This window comes from Ptychodera flava, chromosome 12, assembly GCF_041260155.1.
Source record: "Ptychodera flava strain L36383 chromosome 12, AS_Pfla_20210202, whole genome shotgun sequence".
Lineage (NCBI taxonomy): Eukaryota > Metazoa > Hemichordata > Enteropneusta > Ptychoderidae > Ptychodera > Ptychodera flava.
In genome coordinates, this window is record NC_091939.1 from 38478081 (window position 1) to 38503582 (window position 25502).

At 39.7% G+C, this 25502-nt stretch overlaps 2 protein-coding genes across 3 annotated transcripts; one reads left to right on the forward strand and one right to left on the reverse strand.

Moving 5' to 3' along the window:
- Positions 1-1564: 1564 nt before the first annotated feature.
- LOC139145819 (uncharacterized) lies at positions 1565-10777 on the reverse strand. The gene is made up of 5 exons (XM_070717216.1): positions 10628-10777; positions 4031-4183; positions 2637-3106; positions 2186-2311; positions 1565-1824 (listed from the first exon to the last, which is right to left on the reverse strand). Exons 1-5 carry the CDS (start codon positions 10773-10775, stop codon positions 1720-1722), a joined length of 1002 nt encoding a protein of 333 aa, XP_070573317.1. The 5' UTR covers positions 10776-10777; the 3' UTR covers positions 1565-1719.
- Positions 10778-10832: 55 nt separating this feature from the next.
- On the forward strand, positions 10833-18678 carry LOC139145820 (centromere protein V-like). 2 transcript variants are annotated; one of them, XM_070717217.1, is made up of 5 exons: positions 10833-11064; positions 13041-13177; positions 14729-14798; positions 15026-15140; positions 15484-18678. In XM_070717217.1, exons 2-5 carry the CDS (start codon positions 13080-13082, stop codon positions 15606-15608), a joined length of 408 nt encoding a protein of 135 aa, XP_070573318.1. In that variant the 5' UTR covers positions 10833-11064; positions 13041-13079; the 3' UTR covers positions 15609-18678. The 2 variants fall into 2 exon arrangements, with proteins under 2 accessions (XP_070573318.1, XP_070573319.1); XM_070717218.1 differs by having other exon boundaries at positions 10833-11059.
- Positions 18679-25502: the final 6824 nt, after the last annotated feature.

Here is a 25502-nt window from a genome sequence, read left to right on the forward strand (position 1 = left end):
CTTCATGCTATTTGAACTAGCAGTTCACATAAAGTATGGGTGCTGCAAAAACATGACAGTAAATTAAAATACCACAGCAAAACTTCAATACATAAAAAATTTTGAGGTATGACTGAGAGACAAAATCTCTCTTGAACACTGCCTAGAAGTTAGAACAAGTGACCTAGCAACCAATATAGATCCGCAGTGTTATGTAGATAATAACTATTTTTGACACAAATGTTGATGAAGAAGGTAGAATGATAACTCATTTCAGTGGCCACACAAAAATGGTAAAAATAGCAGAAAAAATATACAATTGAAGATTTCATCATAATTTTGAACATATCATATTAACATCATCCCTAAGAATATGTCAACCAAAGCTATCAGACAAGTACTTTTTTGAGAACAAAATTTTTTACCAAAAGTGGCAAACATTGCCTTAAAATACAAAATTGCAAATTTTATCATAATTTCAATATATCATATTAAACAACCCCTTGGAACCTGTATACCAAATATCGAAGCTATCAGACAAGCAGTTTTTGAGAAACGAATTTTTGACCAAACATGGCAAAATTGCCCCAAAATTACAAAATTGTAGATTTCATCATAATTTGAATATATCACATTTTGCTTATCCCTATGAACCTGTATACCAAAAATCAAAGCTGTCAGACAAAGGATTTTGATGAAACAAATTTTTTGACCAGAAATGACAATACTTGCCTTAAAAATACAAATTTTCATATTTCTGCAAAATTTACACAAATCTGAAATACACCATCCTTAGGGACCTATGTACTAAACATCAAAGCCATCTGACCTGTTGTTTTGAAGATTTTTAAAGATTTTATGACCAAAAATGACAAAAATTGCCTTAAAAATACAAATATGCAAATTTCACCATGATTTGAACAAATCTAATTGAAGCCACCCTAAGCTGCATGTCAAATTTCAAATCAATCAGACATGAGGTTTCAGGATTTTTTACCATAAACAGCAAAAAAATGCCCCAAAGTACAAATATGCAAATTACACCACGATTTGAACAAACGTCAGTGAGGTCACCCAAAGTGAACTGCATATCAATTTCAAAGCAATTGGACTTGCAGTTTCAGAGGAGAAGGCAATGGTTGAGGAAGGATGATGACGACGGAAAATCAGCCTATTTGATAAACTCTGTGTTGTTGACAGCGGAGCTAAAACTGATGGATATACAAACGCAAAAGGAAGTCAGGCTCACAAAAGTTTGACACAATAGAGAATTTTACAACTTTACACAGGACATTTCACCAAGGGTGCCATGTAGCTTTGCTTATATCCTAGTCTGTATAAAGATGTACTTCTTTAGTCAGGTTTTGGATCAGCATATTTTTCAGAAGACGACAGAAGTTGAATGGCCGACCATTAACTTTTTAAATTGTTTACAGTGTCATGTGAAAAATTAGAAATCTTAAAAAATTTGAAACTATCATTATGGAACTTTCCATAAGCTTTTTTAAGCAAAACTTTCTATCCCATTTCAGAAATGAAATATGTAATCAAGAAATATCACTAAGGCAGTTTTTGATGAATAACTCAATTTATTTAGTTACTTTGTCATGGAAAACATTTCAAAAACACATATATTAAAGCAAGGTTAATGGATGCATCCATGATATGTATTCAATTTCTGGCAAGTAACAAATCCACGGTGAAACAGAGAAAGAATCTTGAATATTGCAGATAAACTTTTTATCGTGATATTTGAGCTTGGAGACACGCATCAAGGATGGATTTCCTAGATTCTCTCACATTTTCCATCAATGGCAGATCATTTACAGATGTTGAGTTATCATCCTTTGAAAGAAAATGAAAACAAAAATGGAGACATTAGAACTACTGGGTAAAACTTGCAAATGCACAAAATGACATGCACTTCCAGAGAGTTATTTGCATATTTCACTTACTCTATTGTAGTTCATAACTAGTTCCGGCCATGTGTTTCATCAGCCTGGTAACCTTGGCAACTGGTCTACACAAGTTTAATGGAACTGACAAAGCTAAAGATATCTCTAGTCATGTTCGTACAATTTCAACAAATCCTAGTGACTTGGAAAAAGTTCTTTACCTGTTAATAACTTCATTTACCTGTATGCAGATAGTAGAGTCATCTTGTCGACAAAATCAACAGGGTATAAGGAAAAGAATATCCACAAACCTTTGCTTTATTCAATGTAGAATGACTGGTCTGTGATGTGGAAAGTTGTAAGAGGTCTCTTGTCTGTGCCTCTAAACATTTGTCGAGAAACCTGCATCTTTGAACTCTCAATTTGTCCTCCTCAACCTGTGATGAAAGGCACAAATGAAAAGTGTCAAATTTAAGTTGATGTCATGTAACTTGTAGAATAAAAGACTGCTATGAAATGTAATCAAGCAAACTTAATATTTTAGTGTTTTCGATGTAAAGTAAAACTCTTTATGAACATGACACAATAATTGAATCAAAGAATTACTGAAACACACACTTTTTGTTGCAATTATTTGTAAATTAGCATTCTTTTCTATGATCAATATTGTGAAATTAGAACTAGACCTTTTCATCAAAGTGACCGCATTGAGATTGACTACACCTCTGCATCTTAAATACTGAATATAGATGAGATCTTTACCTTCTGCCATTTCTGTGCAGGTGATGACACCGATGATGGCAAAGTTTTAGCTTTCTGAAGAAATTTCTTTGCCATTGCTTTCTTTGCAGTGGTTTGAATTTGTCGTCTGCAACGTCTAGATGATCCACCATGAGATCTCTGACTGTTCATCAGATGAGCGGAATATTTCAACTCAAAATTTACTGTCTGTATTTTTTGCCTTACTTCACTGAATGATCGGTTTGGCAGCAGAGCCTGGTACAATGATGTTTTTGGTTGTAAATTCTGCAATTCTTTCCTTAGACTGGCTTCTTTATAGATGTTGAGGGTTGATAACGTCTCTTTACTTGTTCTCTGTGCATTGCTGTGTCTGCGGCAAATGTCAACTACTTTACAAAGAGCCAACATTTCACTCTCACTCCAAGGTTTGTCTCTTACAACCTTCTTCATTTTTTTCTTCTTTACTTTGATTTTCTTGACCAAAATCTTATCTGCAAAATTAGAATGGAATCATTGATATTATTCATCATCTGACTTATTGCATTTTACAAGTATAAAAGTGGTAATGATGATCAATGACTAGATTCAACAGCAACCTAACTCACTTGGCTCTACAAGACAGAAGGCAGCAAAGAAGTAATGAGTAACGTGTTAAGAAATGTCCAACTATTGGCAGAGCTATCTGGGATCACAGACAGTGCCTCTCTATCTGTGATTGAAGGAGTCTAGCTATCATAGATGTCATGGTCCAAATCCTGACCACAAATGTATTGTAACTGCCTAAATAATCATATAATTGTTGGTACTTTCAGTAGCCATAGTGTAATTTGTAAAATTAGTACCCCATAGTTCTTGTGTAAGAATGGCTTTCATGGTGAACTGTACTTACAAACTCGACAATACAGCTATAAACTGCACATGGTACAATTTATAAATACTTCAGATATCACTGTATTCTAAAAGGAGGATGTATGTTTCAGTCAAGGCCTGACAAATAAAACGTGAACTCAGTGACAACACAAGAACAACCATATCAACAGATTTATACCAATTACATTTCTTCCAAACTTTTTTGTTTTACCAGAAACATGGACTTGTTAACTGTGATTTCTGTGGTGACCTATGAAGTGTAAAGAGATGAGCATAGAACACATGGAGGACCACGGCTAGGACCACACAGTGAAATATGATGTTATAGAAAATTTTCTCTCCTTAACTTTGTACGGAAAAAATTACATTTTACCAATGTCAACATTTGGTGAAATACATTTGCATCCCAGCACATCACTTGACAAACAATGTCTATTTCCTGGGGACTATTAAAATTAGAACCCTCAATGGACAAATTCTTGCTCATTAACTTGATGATGTAAATCTAATCTACTCAACTGATGGACGATAACAATGTTGCTTACCTTGTAATGTGAATGTCCTTACTATGGTTTCATCATTGACAATCTTGGTGTGCCCTTCCTCCATGTATGTCCATTTCTCATTGGGTAAATCAGACTCTCCATTGTGCTGGATTTCATGGCGTGTTAATACCTGTCTTTCTCTACAGACATATCCTACAGAAATATATAGAACATTAGTGATTCATTTATATAAGAAAAATAATCCTGGAAATATGAGATAGAATTATAACCCAACAGGATCCATTGCATATTTTTGGATGTTGTTTGAAGTTTAGTTTGAGTATTGCTTTACCTTGACACTTCAAATAGATCAAATTTGCAAAGAGATTATGTCATGCCTGCCACATCTACAGACTTGATCATATTAATTTATGCATTACCAGTGAGACAAAGGAATGTTGACTTGAAGTACTACCATTGAACAGATACAATGTAATATGTATGGACAATACTGCCACAGTATTTATCTCTGATGGTCTCCATTGTGAAGGTTCTCAGTACTCCTATCAATAAATCCAACTCTTAATTGATACCAGTGTGAGGTGTGTAAAACTGGCACTTGAATCAAGAATTCATACATTCCTCATAACACGCCATTTATTTATGGAATTCAACAATCTACATGCTCAGCTGTTGTATAAGTCCTTGTTAAGTTGAATGCATAGATTTGTACATTGAGTTTTGATGTCTCCTATTAATTACTGCCCATGACTGCCCATAGCTGCAAGAGCACTGCCCATAGCTGCAAGAGGACTGCCCATAGCTGCAAGAGGACTGCCCATAGCTGCAAGAGCACTGCCCATAGCTGCAAGAGCACTGCCCATAGCTGCAAGAGGACTGCCCATAGCTGCAAGAGGACTGCCCATAGCTGCAAGAGGACTGCCCATAGCTGCAAGAGGACTGCCCATAGCTGCAAGAGGACTGCCCGTAGCTGCAAGAGGACTGCCCATAGCTGCAAGAGGACTGCCCGTAGCTGCAAGAGGACAGCCCATAGCTGCAAGAGGACTGCCCATAGCTGCAAGAGGACTGCCAGGACTGCCCATAGCTGCAAGAGCACTGCCCGTAGCTGCAAGAGGACTGCCCGTAGCTGCAAGAGGACGCCCATAGCTGCAAGGGACTGCCCATAGCTGCAAGAGCACTGCCCGTAGCTGCAAGAGGACTGCCCGTAGCTGCAAGAGGACTGCCCATAGCTGCAAGAGGACTGCCCATAGCTGCAAGAGGACTGCCCGTAGCTGCAAGAGGACTGCCCGTAGCTGCAAGAGGACTGCCCATTGCTGCAAGAGGACTGCCCATAGCTGCAAGAGCACTGCCCGTAGCTGCAAGAGGACTGCCCATAGCTGCAAGAGGACTGCCCATAGCTGCAAGAGGACTGCCCATAGCTGCAAGAGGACTGCCCATAGCTGCAAGAGGACTGCCCGTAGCTGCAAGAGCACTGCCCATAGCTGCAAGAGGACTACCCATAGCTGCAAGAGCACTGCCCATAGCTGCAAGAGGACTGACCCGTAGCTGCAAGAGGTACTGCCCATAGCTGCAAGAGGACTGCCCATAGCTGCAAGAGGACTGCCCATAGCTGCAAGAGGACTGCCCATAGCTGCAAGAGGACTGCCCATAGCTGCAAGAGGACTGCCCATAGCTGCAAGAGGACTGCCCATAGCTGCAAGGGGACTGCCCATAGCTGCCAGAGGACTGCCCATAGCTGCAAGAGGACTGCCCATAGCTGCAAGAGCACTGCCCATAGCTGCAAGAGCACTGCCCATAGCTGCAAGAGCACTGCCCATAGCTGCAAGAGGACTGCCCATAGCTGCAAGAGGACTGCCCTAGCTGCAAGAGGACTGCCCATAGCTGCAAGAGGACTGCCCATTGCTGCAAGAGGACTGCCCATAGCTGCAAGAGGACTGCCCATTGCTGCAAGAGGACTGCCCATAGCTGCAAGAGGACTGCCAGGACTGCCCATAGCTGCAAGAGGACTGCCCGTAGCTGCAAGAGGACTGCCCGTAGCTGCAAGAGGACTGCCCATAGCTGCCAGAGGACTGCCCATAGCTGCAAGAGCACTGCCCGTAGCTGCAAGAGGACTGCCCATAGCTGCAAGAGGACTGCCCATTGCTGCAAGAGGACTGCCCATAGCTGCAAGAGCACTGCCCGTAGCTGCAAGAGGACTGCCCATAGCTGCAAGAGGACTGCCCATAGCTGCAAGAGGACTGCCCATAGCTGCAAGAGCACTGCCCATAGCTGCAAGAGGACTGCCCATAGCTGCAAGAGCACTGCCCATAGCTGCAAGAGGACTGCCCATAGCTGCAAGAGCACTGCCCATAGCTGCAAGAGGACTGCCCGTAGCTGCAAGAGAGACTGCCCATAGCTGCAAGAGGACTGCCCATTGCTGCAAGAGGACTGCCCATTGCTGCAAGAGGACTGCCCATTGCTGCAAGAGGACTGCCCATAGCTGCAAGAGGACTGCCCGTAGCTGCAAGAGGACTGCCCATAGCTGCAAGAGGACTGCCCATAGCTGCAAGAGGACTGCCCATAGCTGCAAGAGCACTGCCCATAGCTGCAAGAGCACTGCCCATAGCTGCAAGAGGACTGCCCATAGCTGCAAGAGCACTGCCCATAGCTGCAAGAGGACTGCCCGTAGCTGCAAGAGGACTGCCCATAGCTGCAAGAGGACTGCCCATAGCTGCAAGAGGACTGCCCATTGCTGCAAGAGGACTGCCCATTGCTGCAAGAGGACTGCCCATAGCTGCAAGAGGACTGCCCATAGCTGCAAGAGGACTGCCCATAGCTGCAAGAGCACTGCCCATAGCTGCAAGAGGACTGCCCATAGCTGCCAAGAGGACTGCCCATAGCTGCAAGAGGACTGCCCATAGCTGCAAGAGGACTGCCCATAGCTGCAAGAGGACTGCCCGTAGCTGCAAGAGGACTGCCCATAGCTGCAAGAGGACTGCCCATAGCTGCAAGAGGACTGCCCATAGCTGCAAGAGGACTGCCCGTAGCTGCAAGGGGACTGCCCATAGCTGCAAGAGGACTGCCCATAGCTGCAAGAGGACTGCCCATAGCTGCAAGAGGACTGCCCATAGCTGCAAGAGAACTGCCCATAGCTGCAAGAGGACTGCCCATAGCTGCAAGAGGACTGCCCGTAGCTGCAAGGGGACTGCCCATAGCTGCAAGAGGACTGCCCATAGCTGCAAGAGGACTGCCCATAGCTGCAAGAGGACTGCCCATAGCTGCAAGAGCACTGCCCATAGCTGCAAGAGGACTGCCCATAGCTGCAAGAGGACTGCCCATTGCTGCAAGAGGACTGCCCATTGCTGCAAGAGGACTGCCCATAGCTGCAAGAGGACTGCCCATAGCTGCAAGAGGACTGCCCATAGCTGCAAGAGCACTGCCCATAGCTGCAAGAGCACTGCCCATAGCTGCAAGAGGACTGCCCATAGCTGCAAGAGGACTGCCCATTGCTGCAAGAGGACTGCCCATTGCTGCAAGAGGACTGCCCATTGCTGCAAGAGGACTGCCCATTGCTGCAAGAGGACTGCCCATAGCTGCAAGAGGACTGCCCATAGCTGCAAGAGGACTGCCCATAGCTGCAAGAGGACTGCCCATAGCTGCAAGAGGACTGCCCGTAGCTGCAAGAGGACTGCCCATAGCTGCAAGAGGACTGCCCATACTGCAAGAGGACTGCCCATAGCTGCAAGAGGACTGCCCATAGCTGCAAGAGCACTGCCCATAGCTGCAAGAGGACTGCCCATAGCAGCAAGAGGACTGCCCATAGCTGAAAGAGCACTGCCCATAGCTGCAAGAGCACTGCCCATAGCTGCAAGAGGACTGCCCATAGCTGCAAGAGGACTGCCCATAGCTGCAAGAGCACTGCCCATAGCTGCAAGAGCACTGCCCATAGCTGCAAGAGGACTGCCCATAGCTGCAAGAGGACTGCCCGTAGCTGCAAGAGGACTGCCCATAGCTGCAAGAGGACTGCCCGTAGCTGCAAGAGGATGCCCATAGCTGCAAGAGGACTGCCCATAGCTGCAAGAGGACTGCCCATAGCTGCAAGAGGACTGCCCATAGCTGCAAGAGGACTGCCCATAGCTGCAAGAGGACTGCCCATAGCTGCAAGAGTACTGCCCATAGCTGCAAGAGCACTGCCCATAGCTGCAAGAGCACTGCCCAAGAACTGCTCAAGGGAAATGTAGGCCAAATTTCGCCCACTTTATGCCAACCAAGTAGATTCAACTTAGCTCAGGCCCTGTAAACCAAGAATAACATTGATTTGGCATTCACATGTTTTCTCTGACAGTTTTGGAACCCGTAAGACACCAGAAGAGACTAGAAGAATGTTGCCAGCTTGATTTTCAGATCATACCATTCAATGCAAGGGGTGGTAGGCTGTCAATCTGCCCATACATGGCAAGGCAACCTATCACTCTATGCATTGAAACAGCCTACCACCCCTTGCATTGAATGGTATGATCTCAAATCACAAGGGGTGGTAGGCTGTCAATCTGCCCACACTTGGCAAGGCAACCTATCACTCTATATGCATTGAAACAGCCTACCACCCCTTGCATTGAATGGTATGATCTCAAATCAAGCTGGCGACGTCTTTCTAGTCTGTGTCCGACGTCTTCTGGGCTCCAAAACCGCAGGAGAAAATATCATGTGAATGCCAAATTAAAGTTATTTTTGGTTTACCAGGCTTGATCCAAGTTGGATCTACCAAGTTGGTTAGTGTTAAATTGGGTGAAATTTGGCCTACTTTTCCCTCAGGCAGTTCTCATGCAGCTTCGGGCAATCACTGGCAGTAATTAGTAGGACTGGTTTTGATCATGTATGATTTCTAAAGTCCTTTGACTGTAACTAGTTTTGAAACATTGTCAGCCCTAGGTTAGCTGTCACTCCCTTGGTTACCCTGTGATGGTTCTCTGTTTATTGTATCTACAGCCCTTGGTTACACTGTGATGGTTCTCTGTTTATTGTATCTACAGCCCTTGGTTACACTGTGATGGTTCTCTGTTTATTGTATCTACAGCCCTTGGTTACACTGTGATGGTTCTGTGTTCATTGTATCTACAGCCCTATGGTAATAGTGGAATAATCTTTGTGTACTTGTAATTGCAGCTGCAGAGACCATGGATGTAATTCAAAGATTCTCAGTTGCAATACAATTTTTCATGACAGGCACAGTTCCAAGACACTTCGCACGGAAACCACTTTGCACCATACCATCTCGTCCCTTACCATTTCGCACCAAAACTACTTTGCACCAAAACAACCTCATACCAAAACCTCTTTGCCCCAGGAGTCATGTTGCCCCAACAGTTTTGCCCCCAAAACAATGCCACTTCACCCCAAACTATCGCCAACCAGTAAAGCTGAAAATAAACAACCACTGCCATCAAAGTTTTCATCACCTTTATATCAGCTTATTTCTCTACTAACAAAACAAGAGTTATCTTTTAATGAACAACTTGCAGATTATATTTTTACTTTATATAAACAAAGAAATACCTAGTTATAATTATTATTAGCTACTATTATTATACTGTAATACTTTATCTTTATTGAAGAAAATTTTAACTTATTTTTGTATCACACTTTTATTGCCACAAATGTGATGTAAATCCTATATTTACAAGCAAGCAATAAAAATATTATTATTATATCATTTCAGGACTGAAGTCTTGAATAGTTGAAATTGTACACATTTTGAGAAAATAACATCGCGCTATTCCGTGCAAGGCACCTGAGTTGTAGCATTTAGTAGTTTGTGTTTGTCCTTTTTTCTAATTCTACCATTTATGGTTTTCTGCAAGAATAAATGGTTTGTGGCGGCAACAATGTCTTGACACAGTATTAAATGCTTCCCAGTTGTAGGTAAAACAATGCTGTGATACACCGTCATTTCAAGACACGTAGGTAGTTAGTATCATGATTGACATACTTGATGTGAAGTGATTTTAGTACGAGGTGGTACTTGAGGCTAAGTGGCTCGGGACAAGGTGGATTTGGTACGAAATGGCTTTGGGATGAAGTTGTGTGGGGCAACCTTGTTTTGGTGCAAAGTGTCTGGACCCCGATTCACACAGTTCACTACTCTGAATTGACAGCTGGATAACACGCACAGTCATAGAACAACCTGACCCCATATTAACCTTAGTCTTTACATGTATCATAAACTACTGGTGTTGACGCTCAAAACCGTCTGGTTGTACACACAAGCGCTCGTGGGGAGGGTGTGGACTGTAGTCTGCTTGATTAATCTATCGATTGCTCGTTGCACTCGCCCCTGCAGTGGAGGGTGGGCAGAGCAGCGAGTACGCTAGCTGCAATAATTGTAGCCCATGGACCATGCGCCGGCTTCGTCTGTCGTGCTGGCTGTGTAGCGCCGGCCCGTAGGCCTTAGTACACGATCGATCTATCAAGCAGATCTGCAGACTACATGTAGCCACCCATAGGCCATGAGCGCATATAGTCTGTACCCCGGGTCTGCGCGTCCACAAACAACACTGTTAAAATTCGTGTAGTCTGTCTATGCTATGCCTTACGGTCTATGCATGTAGGAAAATTTGTGTACATGGTTGACAATTATATGGTAAATTTTGTCCTTACTTTGAGTTAATATTGAAACAGGTTGAAGGTATTGGCGGCTTTCAGTAGACAATGTTGACAAGCTCCGTTTGAAAGTTACCGCTGCCATCGTTGTTCTACTTCCGGTATAATTCCAGGGGGCGCTAGTATGACAACACCGTCTTAGCATTGACTGTATGTTTATGTCCATGAGCTTCGCAAGGCTGTGTATTTGACGGATTAAAAATATAACACGGGCATTGTTAGTTTGCTGTGGAAGGAATAGATTTTCAAAAATAAAGCACCTAGGATATACTGGTTAATATTTCTCAATGGTTATCATGCCAGACACCCCCTGTACCAGCAGTGTACGGACGCGGACGTAGAGGTGCACGGTGCACTGGAACAGCCTCCACAGCTGGAGAGACCCAGGGTAGAGCACGAGGGACCGTGGGTTGAGGCAGCGCTGGCGTGGTACGGTAGGCAAAGTTTGTGAATCTAGACCACCTTTCACCATCTACGCATATTCGTCTACATGTGTGCTTTCTCAATTAAATGTGTTTTGACGAGCTAGGGTCGGTTAATACCCGCGTACCACCGATGAAATATCGACTGGGTTATCTGAAAACTGTTTGGGGAGGGAAGTGGGTCAAGGTCGAAGCCGCAGTAAATCATTGGCAAGACTGAAGGGAGCTGTCAATCATTGTTTACAGCCTTGGGGAGGATGTATATAAGAAACTCCAAAATTTCGAGTGCACCCCAGCCAACCATGATGAATTTGAGTACCCCCTCATTCGGGACTGGTCAGTTTCTTCGGCCTGGGGGGTGGGGTGGGGGGGTGGGGGGGAAGGGGGTGGATTATTTTTTCCCGGCGTCAAAAAGTGGCTGACCCCCCATAACAAATTTTGAAAACAGGGTGACCCCCCACGCGACAACTGTAAAACAAAAGGTGGACATAAAGTTTATAAATATATATATATATATATATATATATATATATATATATATATATATATATATATATTTTACATAAATTCATATTTTAACAGTCATTCTGTGTTTTAATGAAATTGTTGACATTTCAGTTGTAAGATAGGAATTTCAAAGTGTCAATCTTAAAGTTTGAATACAGTACATTCACAGCTGTGAATGTATTTCGCACTTTCTATGCTTAACCAGATGTCCTGAACTGTTGTACAGAAATGGATGTCAATCATTAATATCAAAGAGGAAAGAGCAGTAAATCAAAAATTTTGATGGGTGTTAAGACTTGCCAGCCATCCAATTAAATCTCCTGAGGAGCCATAGAGAGGCATTTTAGCCAAATCTGATGTGTGCATTGTCTGAGATGACCTTTTCTGTAACATTGAAACCATAAAAGCACAGCTAATAATGACAAAAACTGCCTTTTTTAACTGTTATTTTGGTCATAAAAAAGCATCATACTACAGAAAACCTGAGACACAAAGGAAAACAGTTGCATCAATGAGAACGAAAGATATCTTGTCATTTTTCTATCTCTAAAATAAGTCACTGTATCAAATATATATTGTGAAATATTTGTGCATGTTGATTTCTCATACTGAATTCTCATAGAACAGAAAAGTATCAGGAATTTGTCATGCTTTTCATATGAAATGCAGATTTCATAATGGTACACTTTCACATAGCAAACATCAAGATATCTCTGGCATATATCTCTGATTTATTAGAGTATGGCGCCCAAAGGGTGCGGAGAAAAATATGAAACATCCTGATATCTCTGATATATATGTCTTGTATATTAAAGTCATGGACAGGAAGGGCGTGCTGAAAATGTCTGATATTTTAAAGAAATGCGCTCGAAGAGCATGCCGAAAAATATTGAACATACAGATATCTCTGATATATGTATGCCTGATATGTTAAAGTTGGGCATGCTGAAAAATATGTCTGATTATTAAAGTTATGCGCCCGAAGGGCGCGCTGAAAAATGCAACTGAATGATTAAATTTGTGGCTGACATGATGCATTTTAGGCAATGATGAGCCTGTGTCGAAATTAAAAAACACACTGACCCCCCATATTGGGCATTTCAAAAACATGGTGACCCCCCTATCACCAAAGTCAAAAACAGGGTGAACCCCCCCCCCCATGAATCCACCCCCAGGCCAAAGAAACTGACCAGTCCCTCAACACAGGAATTTTGACTGACCCCCTGCCCTGACTGGCTTTCATGAGCAGCAAGGCAGTTTGTACTGTACTATGTTTGTCAAAGGTTAAAACATCCATATATGCATTAGGGCTTCAGGAGTGCATTTCAACTTCACTTCAATTTTGGAGAGCCACTGAAAAAGTATTGATAGTGTGTTTGCCATTGTGGAGCTTTGATGATAATGTGCGTGCCCTCTTCCCCCCTTGCTGTTGCTTGTTATGAAAAGTTTTGACAATACTGTCATTTTCCTTTTTACTTCAGATTTGATCTGCATCCATAGGAACTCTGTCAGTATTTGAAATGAGTGGTGAATTGGTAAAACATGTGGGAGGTTGTCACTGTGGAGCAGTTAGATTTGAAGTGATGGCACCAGGTGTGGTGGAAGTCTATGATTGCAAGTAAGATTGACATTGACCTTGCTACTGCATGGTGAAGTCTACACATATGGTCTCTTTAATAATTGCAAAATAATATGGCAAACATAATAGTCTCGAACCCTGTATTATTGGTTCAGTACCTGTAAGTCTATTATTATATCACAAACAAAATTTATAATAATGTCATGTCACGTGACCATTTCACGGCCAATATGAATTCAGATTTTTTTCTGAGGACCTGTATTTTGAGTGTTTTATGTATGAAATATAAATTTATAGAAATGGATACCTAAAATAATTTTTAATAATTTGGGTATTATGGCCTTTTTACTAAACAACAGTATTAAGTTCAAATTAAACAAAATCAGGTAATAGATGGACTTTAAGTGCTGTTTACATTCGAATGATAGCACTCATAGCAGTAATTAAAAAATCCCCAAGGTTGTAAATACATTTCATGCCATCTGGCCATTGTAGCTCTTTATGTAAACATGGTCAATACCAAGGGCTGGAACAGTTGATAACCAGGAGCGGATAGGGTCTAGAAGACTGATCAGGTAGCATTAGTTTTTTACCAGATCCTTTGTACATTTTTTTCCACACTCTGTATTTTTTCCCCACTCTCCCATCTTTTCTTTTTGTCAAGCCTTCTCTGGCTGATTTTTTTGTTGACATTTGCTTGGTATGTATTTAGGATCTGCTTGTCCCATTGCTATAGAAGTTGATATGCATGTTCCTAAGGATGACCTCCAGTCCCTAAGTTGCAGACTGTATTTGCTTTAGTCATTCTTGTTTTTCTGGTTGAAATATTTCTTGAATGGACCAATTCAAACTGAATGTGAGCACATAGTGTCCTTGACGGTATTTTTCAATTTATCAACAAAGCAACAAGTAGGAAATAACATATACTATTTATTTTGAACTGTCACCACTGCAAGTGCATTTCAAAATAGTCTTTGCCAAAAGAGCAATTTCATTGCACACTTTTATTTTAAATCTATGAGTTTCGTTAACATTTATGAGAAGTAAGCAACATCATTGCCTTTCGAGAAAAGACAATGAGTAATAGTGTTTGCTTTGATGTAGTTTGATTTTACAAGAACAATACTGAAGACCAATGTCGCATACTTCTCAAGTTCACTGTGTTGTTTTGAATTAGACTTAGCATGCCTACACAGGCTACAATGATTTCTTTCATAGCTAGGTGGCTAGGCCTCAAGTATTTATTTATACAAACACAAATTTTTAATCAAAACAGTATGCAAGGTTGGTAACCAATACAGTTTACCCATCACAGAGTTGCCAAGATAAATCTACAATACAGTACCACAGACTCCTTCTCTTGGGTCTGTGGTAGACATTGTGCCTCCAAAAGTCAACAACAACTTTCTTTTTAATATGGCATTCCTTTTAGGGGCCTCTAGAGGGCGCCCTTTGAAAGCATAGGTAGTAAGTCCCAGTAAGAAATCTTCTGTACTTTTTGTAAAGGACAGCTCAAAAGACATAAAGGCAAGGTTGGTCTTTTCATTTTAAACACAATGACTAAACTCTGTTTATTTTGTCTCTCAACAGTTGCAGTGTCTGTGTGAAGAAGCAGAATAGGCATTTCATCGTCCCCAACTCAAGATTCAAAATTTTACAGGTGAGAATAACAAAAGTCAAAGTCACTATGAACTTTGAATGTTTAAGATATTAATGATATCATTTAGGAAGGAATGACTTATTCAGTGTTAAAGTAAATTCCTGAGACTTGGATTCAAATATCAAATTTGTTTCATCCAATGGCATTGCTATGAACTATCATAGGACAAACATAAGTATTACATTGTGAAAACCTTCCACTAATACTCTGTATGTTTCCATACCCAGGGAGAAGACAACTTGACATGTTACACTTTCAACACTCATGTTGCCAAGCATACTTTCTGTAAGACCTGTGGAGTTCAGAGTTTCTATTCACCAAGATCAAATCCTGATGGTAAAGGTTAGTGTACTTCTGTATAGCCATGTAACCTTACATTCCAACTGTTACTCAAAATCAGAAATGAGATGATCCAATTATTACCTCTTACACTTAAATAAAAGGACATGGATGACCAGCCATATAGATGCACCAATGACTGAAAAAAGTTACTCTGATACCAGATAGTTTACTGGTACAGGGTTTTATGCATATCATCTTGTGAAATTATCATGAGTTTTAGCACACTCTGATGGTAGTTACTGTAGACTTTGCATTGTGGATACTACAAGACTATCATGTATGTTGATACTTTCATTTATGTACATGATTATTGTTGAATTTTATTGTTTTGCTGGTTTTCTAGGTATAGCTATTCACTGCATTGATCCAGGCACAGTGACAGGCGTTTCCATTGTAAATGTCGATGGTGAAAACTGGGAAGAATGGATGGCAAAGAATAAAGATTTCAAAAAGAAGTCAAAAGAATGAATAGAATGATAACAATTCTGCCTGTAGTTTTGGTTCATGACTTGAGACATAACATGTGCAAAAAGAAAATAATGAATTGTATGAAAAAAGAAAATGTTAAAGGTGCAGTAGCTGTAACATTTTGTGACTAATTTTAGTGTTTTTATTTGCAATGTTTACTCTACTTTCTTATTCTACTCCCCAAAGTATGATGAGATACATAGTATTCAGTTTGTCAACTCAGCCTGTATTTGTGTAGACTACATTGTTATTGTCGACAAGTGAATTCTTGTCCGGATGAGAATTCAAATGTAAACAATAATAGAGCTTTTTTCACACATTAGAAGCTGTGTTGACAAACTGAAGAGTGGATATTTCAACATGCTTTGGGGAGTAGAACAAAAACTTGCAATTGACATACAGGGAATAAATAATAGAAAAAATCCATCAAAAGTAACCGTGATTGGCACTTAAACAAACAAATTGTTTTATATCAGCTACACTACAATAAAGGGCTTTATATGCTATGGCAACTCAGTGTCAAAAACAGTGGATTCTAACTTCAGTGTCAATTTTTATCTTTACATAAAATACAAACTGCAACCATTCTTGATAATGTTATCCTTCTTTATTGACAAATAAATAAGGATGTGAACTTTGAGATTGCAAAATAACAATAATTTAAATAACATGTATATACTGTTGTAGGGAGTAATTTTTATCACAACTGGAAGTTGTGATATAGAGGTGGTTTCAACCAGTGTTGATGTCGTCCATTTCCGTAAACGACAAAAAGTCAAAAACTGCTGAACAGACTGCGTTGATATTTGATACCGATACATAGACTGGTTCCAAGGTTCCAATTCCAAAAAATGGAGCCAAACGGAGCGCTGGTTAGATAGTTTGGGAAATTTCTAACCCCCCTTTTTATCTAATTGATTTTAGGGGTCTTTCATATATGTAGTTTTGGAATGTACACCAATCCTGCTATTGTGGACTGTTTATGAGTTGTTGAACAGAAATGAGGTTTTGATGAATGTTACAAATATGCAGGATGGCTGATTCAAAGTATCAGAGATTTCTATGGTCTTTTGGGCATCAAAAGCATAAAAAAAAAAAAACATATTTCATAGTTTAGATTCTCACTTTGAGATGACCCTAGGCATTTGTTAAGTAAACATCCTTGAGTCAATATACAGACTTTGACATTCCAGAGATTAAGTATCCACAACCTCAATGTTACAGTCTTTCACTACAATGGTATGGCCCAAACCCATTGTTATCAATGGAGAGTGTGGACCTGTCTACAGGAAATTGGGGTGAACAGGTTAGACAATGACGTTACAAGTTGTAGGTTAGTTCTCACAGCAAATTACAGGGAAAAAAATTATTTGAGAAGTTTCTCTCCTTTAAATAGAAGTATATTACAATTTAAACCTGTCATGGATAGATTGCTCTCAAATGATCTGAAACACAGTTATTGCCCATTAGCAACAAATCTATAGCAAGATTTATGTAAAGTTCATGAACTTACACAAGGTATTAGACAAAAGATGACCATGACTTTGCTACTTTTCAACATTTATTTCAATCAGATTTCCCCAGCTTAGTGTATAATTTTGTAATCTTAATTACTGTCAACTTAGCTTTACTAACTTATTCATACCTCATTATTCTTACACTACTGTTATACCTTATAACCACAAAATTTCAAGAGATGCATATATGATTGTCACTTAACAAACAATTTACAAATATGTCTTCTGCTTTTTCTCCATATACATATACATGTCTCTTTTCTCATAAAAATGAGCTTAAAATCGCAATGTGAAAAATAGTCTTTCAGCTATATGTTGCTCATTGACTTCGTGGTCTGTCTAATTCACAGTGAGTGTGGTTGTTGATAAATGCCGATAATACTAGGCTGTCATTATGACCAAGCGCATTGGCGGTATTTTTTAACATAATGACCATAGGTCATTATCACATCTGGAAGTTGTGATATAGGGTTAGCTTCAACCGGTGGTGGACAGTGTCCATTTTCCGTAAACGACAAAAAGTCAAAAACTGCTGAACAGACTGCATTGATATTTGGTAGAGATATTCAGACTAATTCCAAGCTTCCGATTCCGAAAAATGGAGCCAAACGGAGCGGCGGTTAGATAGTTTTGGGAAATTTCTAACCCCCCTTTAACTAATTGATTTTAGGGTCTTTCATATATGTAGTTTTGGAATGTACACCAATCCTGCATTGTGGACTATTTAATGAGTTGTGGAACAGAAATGAGGTTTTGATGAATGTTACAAATATGCAGGATGGCTGATTCAAAGTATCAGAGATTTTCATGCGTTTTGGTAATAAAATTGATAAAAAACAACATATTTAATGTTTTAGATTTCTCACATTTGTTATGACCCTTAACATTACAGACTTGATGACATAACTAGCTGCTGGACCTGTTTACTGGCGCATTGATTTAAAGACAAAGATCGTTTTATTTTGTAATAAGGACGTGTGATTTCGTAAAACATAGTCTGTTAGCCTGGAAATGTGATTATTGCGAATATTGCTTACCCCACTGACAAACAGTGTGGTTTGAAAATGGCTGGAATTCGCTACTTCGGGACTTTGTTTTCTGTGTGCATTTACTGACAAACTCCAAACCCGCAGCACCTACCCATTCAGTATTTCATGTAGTTTCACAATGTGCCAGTTGTGATCAAGTGCCATTGGCGCTAATTTTGATATTTGCTGCAATGCTGCAATACTTCTTCATTACGATGGGCTTTGGAATATTGTCTTCTTAAGTGGAATAATATTGATGAATAAGGATTTGAATTTTGTACTTGATAAAATCACACCATGTATCATCTACCCTGAATCTTCAATTCAATAACTGTGAAAAGTTATTTTGAGACACGAGTATATATCGTCTTTCTGAACATTCAAATTTCACCAGTAATATTTCTGAAGTCTGCTAACTGGTTAAACATTACATCTTATTCTGTTTAATTTCAAAGTCTCTCATTAAAGTAATGTAATGATGCTTAAAGCAAAGTATTAGAAGTAATAAAGCTATAATTTCATATATTTATTTCATAACATGTATTATGTTGATACAATACCTAGCATGTATCTATATTTTAAAAAGAATTGTAGCTTGAAGAAAATCAATCTTCAAATACAGTTAAGTGGACTGTAATAGCTAACTGTAAAAAGAATTTTGTAAAATGCTGTTCCGATTTCAGTATCTCCCATTGTTGCCTGATGCCAACTTATGCCAGAATTGATACACAACTGCTAGCAGTAAATGAAAGTGAGTACCAATCATTGGAATTTGCTACCTTCTTGAAGAGTCTGAAGAGTAGAATTCATACACAGCAAGTCATTCATATCTTTGTAAATCAACCCAAAGGTGAACTGTGAGTTGAAGTGACTCGCACTGTTTGTGGTCCAAGATCATGATCTGCTAAACAAACCTAATTGAGTACACAACAGTGTACCAAACCATAGGGGGTCGTAGAAATGTCCGTCCAAAGGGGTTGAGGCAGGGGAGGGATGGTAGGGGTATCTTGGTCTTAGCACATGTTTCTTCTTGCTATGTTTTTTTTTTATTTTAATACGTTTTACTATGATACGTATCGCCAGTAAAGATTTATACTGCCAACCTTTGGTCTTATGTTGGCACTGGTTTTGTAACGATTTCTTTTTCTCCGTCCGCTTCGCTGTGTCACGTATTTGTTCTTTGACAATCTTACGCGAAGTTTTGTCACTGTGCTGCGTCTAAGAACAGATCTGATGCGTTTGATTGCCTAATGCACCAAAGCAAGGAATTATAACCTGTGGACGCTGTCACCAGATTATCACTGGATTAACTTTGACTGAGTCAACAACGAAGTCACCAGCAAGGTATAACACAAGAAAAGGGAGAAACTCTCAAAAGCCGTGTCCATTTGTACACACCGCCCGTCGCTACTACCGATTCTTATATTCATGTATTCAGAAACAAACATAAGGCAAAACAAACAATATCCAGTTGTAAATGAACAGAGACCTCCCAGGAATGCGTGGTATGTGTTCAACGCACCTTGGAAACGTATCGGAAGTGTTTTCAAACTCCTCCGGATAGCCACGCAAAAACTGCGATGGTCGACGTGTCTAACACCGCCTCGAACTTTTAAACCAGACAAGGGATCCGGGCAAGGGATGGGGAAGGTTCATCAAATGAAACATGAAAGATTCTGTATTTGTGACCATCTGGTTCACAAACACATTTTGAACATTATGGGACTGGTCAGTTTCTTCAGCCGGGGGGGGGGGGGGGGCCGGTGGATTCATGGGGGGGTCACCATGTTTTTGACTTTGGTGATAGGGGGGGTCACCATGTTTTTGAAATGCCCAATAGGGGGGGTCAGTGTGTTTTTGAATTTTGACACAGGCTCATCATTGCCTAAAATGCTAGTGTCAGCCACAAATTTCATCTTTCAGTTGTATTTTTCGGCGCGCCCTTCGGGCGCGTAACTTTAATAATCAGTCATATTTTTCAGCACGCCCAACTTTAACATATCAAGCATACATACATCAGAGATATCTGTATGTTCAATATTTTTCAGCGTGCTCTTCAAGCTCATTACTTTATATATCAGACATTTTTCAGCATGCCCTTCAGGTGCATGACTTAAATATACAAGGCATATATATCAGAGATATCAGGATGTTTCATATTTTTCGGCGCCCCTTCGGGCGCCATAACTTTGATAAATCAGAGATCTTGATGTTTGCAAAGTGAAAGTGTACATTATGAAATCTGCATTTCATATGAAAAGGATGACAAATTCCTGATACTTTCTGTTCTCTCCATGAGAATTCAGTATGAGAAAGCAACATGCACAAATATTTCACAATATATATTTGATACAGTGACTTATTTTAGAGATAGAAAAATGACAAGATATCTTTCCTTCTCATTGATGCAATTTTTTCCTTTGTTTCACAGGTTTTCTGTAGAAAGATGCTTTTTTATGAACAAAATAACAGTTAAAAAAGGCAGTTTTTGTCATTATTAGCTGTGCTTTTATGGTTTCAATGTTACAAGAAAAGGTCCTCTCAGACACTGTACACATCAGATTTGGCTAAAAAAGCTCTCTATGGCTCCTCAGGAGATTTAATTGGATGGTTGGCAAGTCTTACACCCATCAAAGTTTTTGATTCACTGCTTTTTCCTCTTTGATATTAATGATTGACATCCATTTCTGTACAACAGTTCAGGACATCTGGTTAAGCATAGAAAGTGTGAAATACATTCACAGCTCATTCAAAATACAGCCCATTCAAAATGTACTGTATTCAAACTTTAAGATTGACACTTTGAAATTCCTATCTTACAACTGACATGTCAACAATTTCATTAAAACATAGAATGACTATTTAAAATATAAAATATATGTAAATGTAAAATATAATATATATATATATATATATATATATTATATATAAAATTTATGTCCACCTATTTTTTACCTATGTCGCGCGCCGGGGGGGGGGGTCACCCTGTTTTCGAAATTTGGAATAGGGGGGGTCACCCTGTTTTCAAAAATTTGGAATAGGGGGGTCAGCCACTTTTTGACGTCGGCAAAAAATAATCCACCGGCCCCCCCCCCCCCAGGCCGAAGAAACTGACCAGTCCCTTGGGTACACCATGGAGCTAGAAACGGACACTATTTGCGTGTAAGTAACCGAAGGTGCAAACAAATCAAGAACAAGAACGGAAAAGGCTGTATTAACTCGACGTTCGCCTTGAACTTGTTGAGTTTATCAACTGCGATTTTGCTGTACATATCTACCACTTTCGCATTTCTTTACATGTAAAAGCCACAATCGCCATGTAACAAAGCATAGAAACGCAGCACTTGTAGTCTTGGAGGTTTGCTATGATGTTACTATCGGTCAAGTTGATTACTACAAGTCAATCTTGCACTTTTATATGATATCCAATATTTACGGCAACTAGACTATACAATATCGAAGTTAGATTGGCTTGGCTAGATCTATAAGGTGGTGAAATCTCCGATATATATATCGGATATTTACCCGAGATTTGACAAAATCTAGTATCGTCTAGTATCGAAGTTAGAGTGAGTCCTTAGAAGTCGGGTTTGACAAGACCTGCAAGGTGGTGAAATCTACGATATATATCTGATATTTACCCGCGATTTGACGGAATCTAGTATCGTTTAGTTTTGAAGTTAGAGTCAGTCCTTGGAAGTCAGGTTTGACAAGACCTGTAAGGTGGTGAAATCTCCGATATGTATAGGATATTTACCCGCGATTTGACAAAATCTAGTATCGTCTAGCATCGAAGTTAGAGTCAGTCCGTGGAAGTCGGGTTTGAAAAGACCTGCAAAGTGGTGAAATCTCCGATATATATCTGATATCTACCCGCGATATGTGTAAATGCATGGTTATTGTTTACATTTGAATTCTAGTCCGGACCAGTCAGTTTTCAACAATAACAATGCAGTTTACAACCCGGGGGCTGAGTTGACAAGCTAGATACTGTGTATATCAACATTCTTTGAGGAGAAGAACAAGGAACTTTGGTTCACATTCAAAATAAAAATGGTGAAATTATCATCAAAAGTTAGCAGCACTGGGGCTTCAACTTTAGGCCGCAATTTAGCGTACACACGTAAACCCGGCGTGTATTATATTGCCGCACCACCGCGCCTGTCAATAGCCAAGAGTTGGCTATTGACACGCGGACTCGTTCGTCAAATTTTACCGGATTTTAGCGAAACTAAGTGCCCCATACTTCTCAAAATGTTTCATATAGCCTTCTTACGCATGAAATTATGGACAAGGAACCGTAGACTTTACCGTATACGATGTTGCACTAAGTCCTGTCAGTAGACAGAATCCGGCTATTGACAGGAGTCTGTCAATAGACAAAAGCTGGCTATTGACATGCGGGACTTTTTTAGCCAAATTTTACCGGATTCTAGCGAAATAAACTTCCTAATGCTTCTCAGATTGTTTATCTATGCCATTTTGTTCATAAGAATGAACAAAGTTATCGTCTACCTTACCATCCACGGTTCTTTTAATTGCAAATGAAAAGCCGAAATACGAGGATAAGAGGTAATGCTATTGCAATTGGAGAGTCGGGAATTTCTCCTGAATGGCATCATCTTTTAAGAATAATTCTGAGAACAATGTTATAAGTAAACAAAACGTTTATTAGGTAAAAAATCAATTTTGTGGGGGCAAGGCGACTTTTCTTCCCCAGCAAACCTATTTGTCAAGTATAGATCCATATTGAAGAACTTTTTTCCACATTGAGAAGGAAAGACATCGCAAAAGTGATAGCAATGTTTACCACGATGTTTGAAGCGAAAAAAATTGTTACCAAAATGTTTTAATTTCCACGTACAGTTTTGTCGTATCGAAGGTCATTGGCTTTGCTATACCATGCATATGGAGGCAGCACAGCAGTGCTGACCCGAACTAGGGGTCAAGCTTACAATGTCTGCTCCCCGTGTTGAGCCTCCTTGTATCTTTTTCTCTCTGGCTCTTGCTTCGCGCCGTTCCTAGGCCGTGAAGTTACGCTTCGGATGTATTTTGCTTGTTATTTTGGATTAGCTGACGAAGCTTTAGAATGTTGTCACCATCGTAGGTCCTAATAGTCGTTTCTCAATGCAGGCATGCGGAGCTATGTTGAAAGCGAATATAAATTCAAAGACACACTGAATCTCCCCTCCCACCTTGAGCATTTCAAAAACATGGTGACCCCATATGTTCAGATTTTCAAATTTACCGATAACGTAACAATGAACCAATAACGGATTAAATCAACTGATAACGTAGAAAAGTTAACCAATAAGCTTACCGCATCAAAACAACCAATAAGATATCAATTAGCTGATAATATCTGATTAAGCGATTCATGGGGAGCGATAGATCGATCAATTTATAGATAGATTGATAGATATTAGATAGATAGACAAATAGATAGATAGACAGATAGGTAGATAAATACGTCGATCAATGTATCGATAGATAATCGATCACTCAATCGATTTGTCGATCGATCTATCTATCGATGTTTGATAGATGGTCGGTCGATCGATCGATCAATCGATCGATAGATAGATAAATTGATGGGCAGATCGATCGATAGAACGAATGATCTATCAATTCGATAAAGATAGATCAATTAATCGATAGATCGATCGATTGATTCGATAAATTGGTCGATAGATGGATAGATATATCTATAGATCGATTTGTTATCACATTGTCTCCTATTCAAGTTTCCTTTCTTCTATTTATTTTTTCCGTTTAGCGTAAATTGTTACAAATATGAGATTGTTTCTCATCCTAGACATATTGCAAAAATGATGCGGTGAAGCAAGTTTTTTCTTCTCCCCAATTTTTTTCACTCTTCAACCAACAAAAATGCGCAAAGAATATGAAAACGACATAGGAATACACGCAGAGATAAATGCACAGCAGTGTTGTTTTAGTATTATGTATAGCAACAGGTCTGCGGTTTGACTTTTAGTGCAGCAATGCAAAGTTTTGTCAGCTTATATATAACAGTGACATATGTGTACAGTTCTGAATGGAATGTAAGTGTCACTTATTTTGTTTTAAGTTCTGTTTTATACAGTACTGTGTTATGCACTATCGTGGCTTATTTTTTGTGTTTTGTTTTAATTTTATTTCCTCATGAGCAGAAAGGAGGAGAAACACACTTTTTATTTTCTTGGCCTTAGCGGTTTTTTCTATCAGCACTATGCTATGTACGGCTACGCCGAACAATTTTGCGATGTTTTAGTAATCCTACTTCAAATAAGATGTGACTTGACGTGAATCACGAGACAAAGGATAAGTTGTCTACAAAATCTGTCGACTTGGCTTGCTTACAGGAGTAACTTGCAAAATTAATGAATTTTGATTATAAGGAATTCAATTGAACAGTGAGTCCAGATTTACCTGAAATTCAGCCCTAGAATGAGATTTACATGAGTGTGTACCGGTTCTTTACAGTCTGTTCTGTGCTGTTTTGTGTCTATGTTTATAACAAGTGTATTACGAATTTTAACCTAGTGTTATCGGATTACGGAAGGGTATGATTGCAATTATTTTGTAAAGGCTTAATGTCATTTTGATAAACTAACGTTGTAAGTAACGAATTTTATAATCGGTCATGTTGAAAACTTTTTTCCCAAGTCCTCCCAACTTAGAAAGTGTGTCGATAAAGACACTCACAGTGTCAAACAGTATACTCCAACTATATGTAACTCTGAAGGTGTAACTGATTGATTTTGAAAACAAAGAAAGATACAACACTGATTTATATTCAGTTAGTTTCCATTTATTGACACTTTATCGATCGATCGATCGATCGATTGATAATTTATTTGTTGACTTGATGCATTATCAGTTGATTGGAATCTTTCTTTACTGTTTGACTTTGCTAGGCTATTGATTGATTTGATGCATAATTGGTTGATTTATCACGTCATCCTGCAATCATCAGACAGAAGAATTCTTCTGATGATTGCAGGATGCATGAAACTTAAGTAACAGATATCATTACTTTGTACTTGAAGTAATTTTGTGTTATAACGCTCTGCTTTAGCATCGAGTACTGTAATTTCCTACGAGTACATCTATACTCCAATATATATATATATAGAGATAGAGAGAGAGAGAGAGGAGAGAGGAGAGAGGAGAGAGAGAGAGAGAGAGCGAGAGAGAGAGAGAGAGAGAGAGAGAGAGAGAGAGAGAGAGAGAGAGAGAGAGAGAGAGAGAGTGATTTATCAATCATTCTATTAGTCGAGCAATCGATCAATTTATTCAATCATTCAATGGATAGAAATATCGATCGATTGATAGATTAGTACGTCGAT

What these genes read in the sequence shown, in the direction of transcription:
- LOC139145819 (XM_070717216.1), bottom strand. Translation starts at nt 10,775, where the DNA reads ATGCTAAGACGGTGTTGTCATACTAGCGCCCCCTGGAATTATACCGGA. An exon ending in TGTTTCAATATTAACTCAAA is followed by an intron (nt 4,184 to 10,627) that starts GTAAGGACAAAA and finishes ATATTTCTGTAG; the next exon opens with GATATGTCTGTAGAGAAAGA. An exon ending in AAGGACATTCACATTACAAG is followed by an intron (nt 3,107 to 4,030) that starts GTAAGCAACATT and finishes CTAATTTTGCAG; the next exon opens with ATAAGATTTTGGTCAAGAAA.
- LOC139145820 (XM_070717217.1), top strand. Translation starts at nt 13,080, where the DNA reads ATGAGTGGTGAATTGGTAAAACATGTGGGAGGTTGTCACTGTGGAGCA. An exon ending in CAAGATTCAAAATTTTACAG is followed by an intron (nt 14,799 to 15,025) that starts GTGAGAATAACA and finishes TTCCATACCCAG; the next exon opens with GGAGAAGACAACTTGACATG. An exon ending in ATCAAATCCTGATGGTAAAG is followed by an intron (nt 15,141 to 15,483) that starts GTTAGTGTACTT and finishes CTGGTTTTCTAG; the next exon opens with GTATAGCTATTCACTGCATT.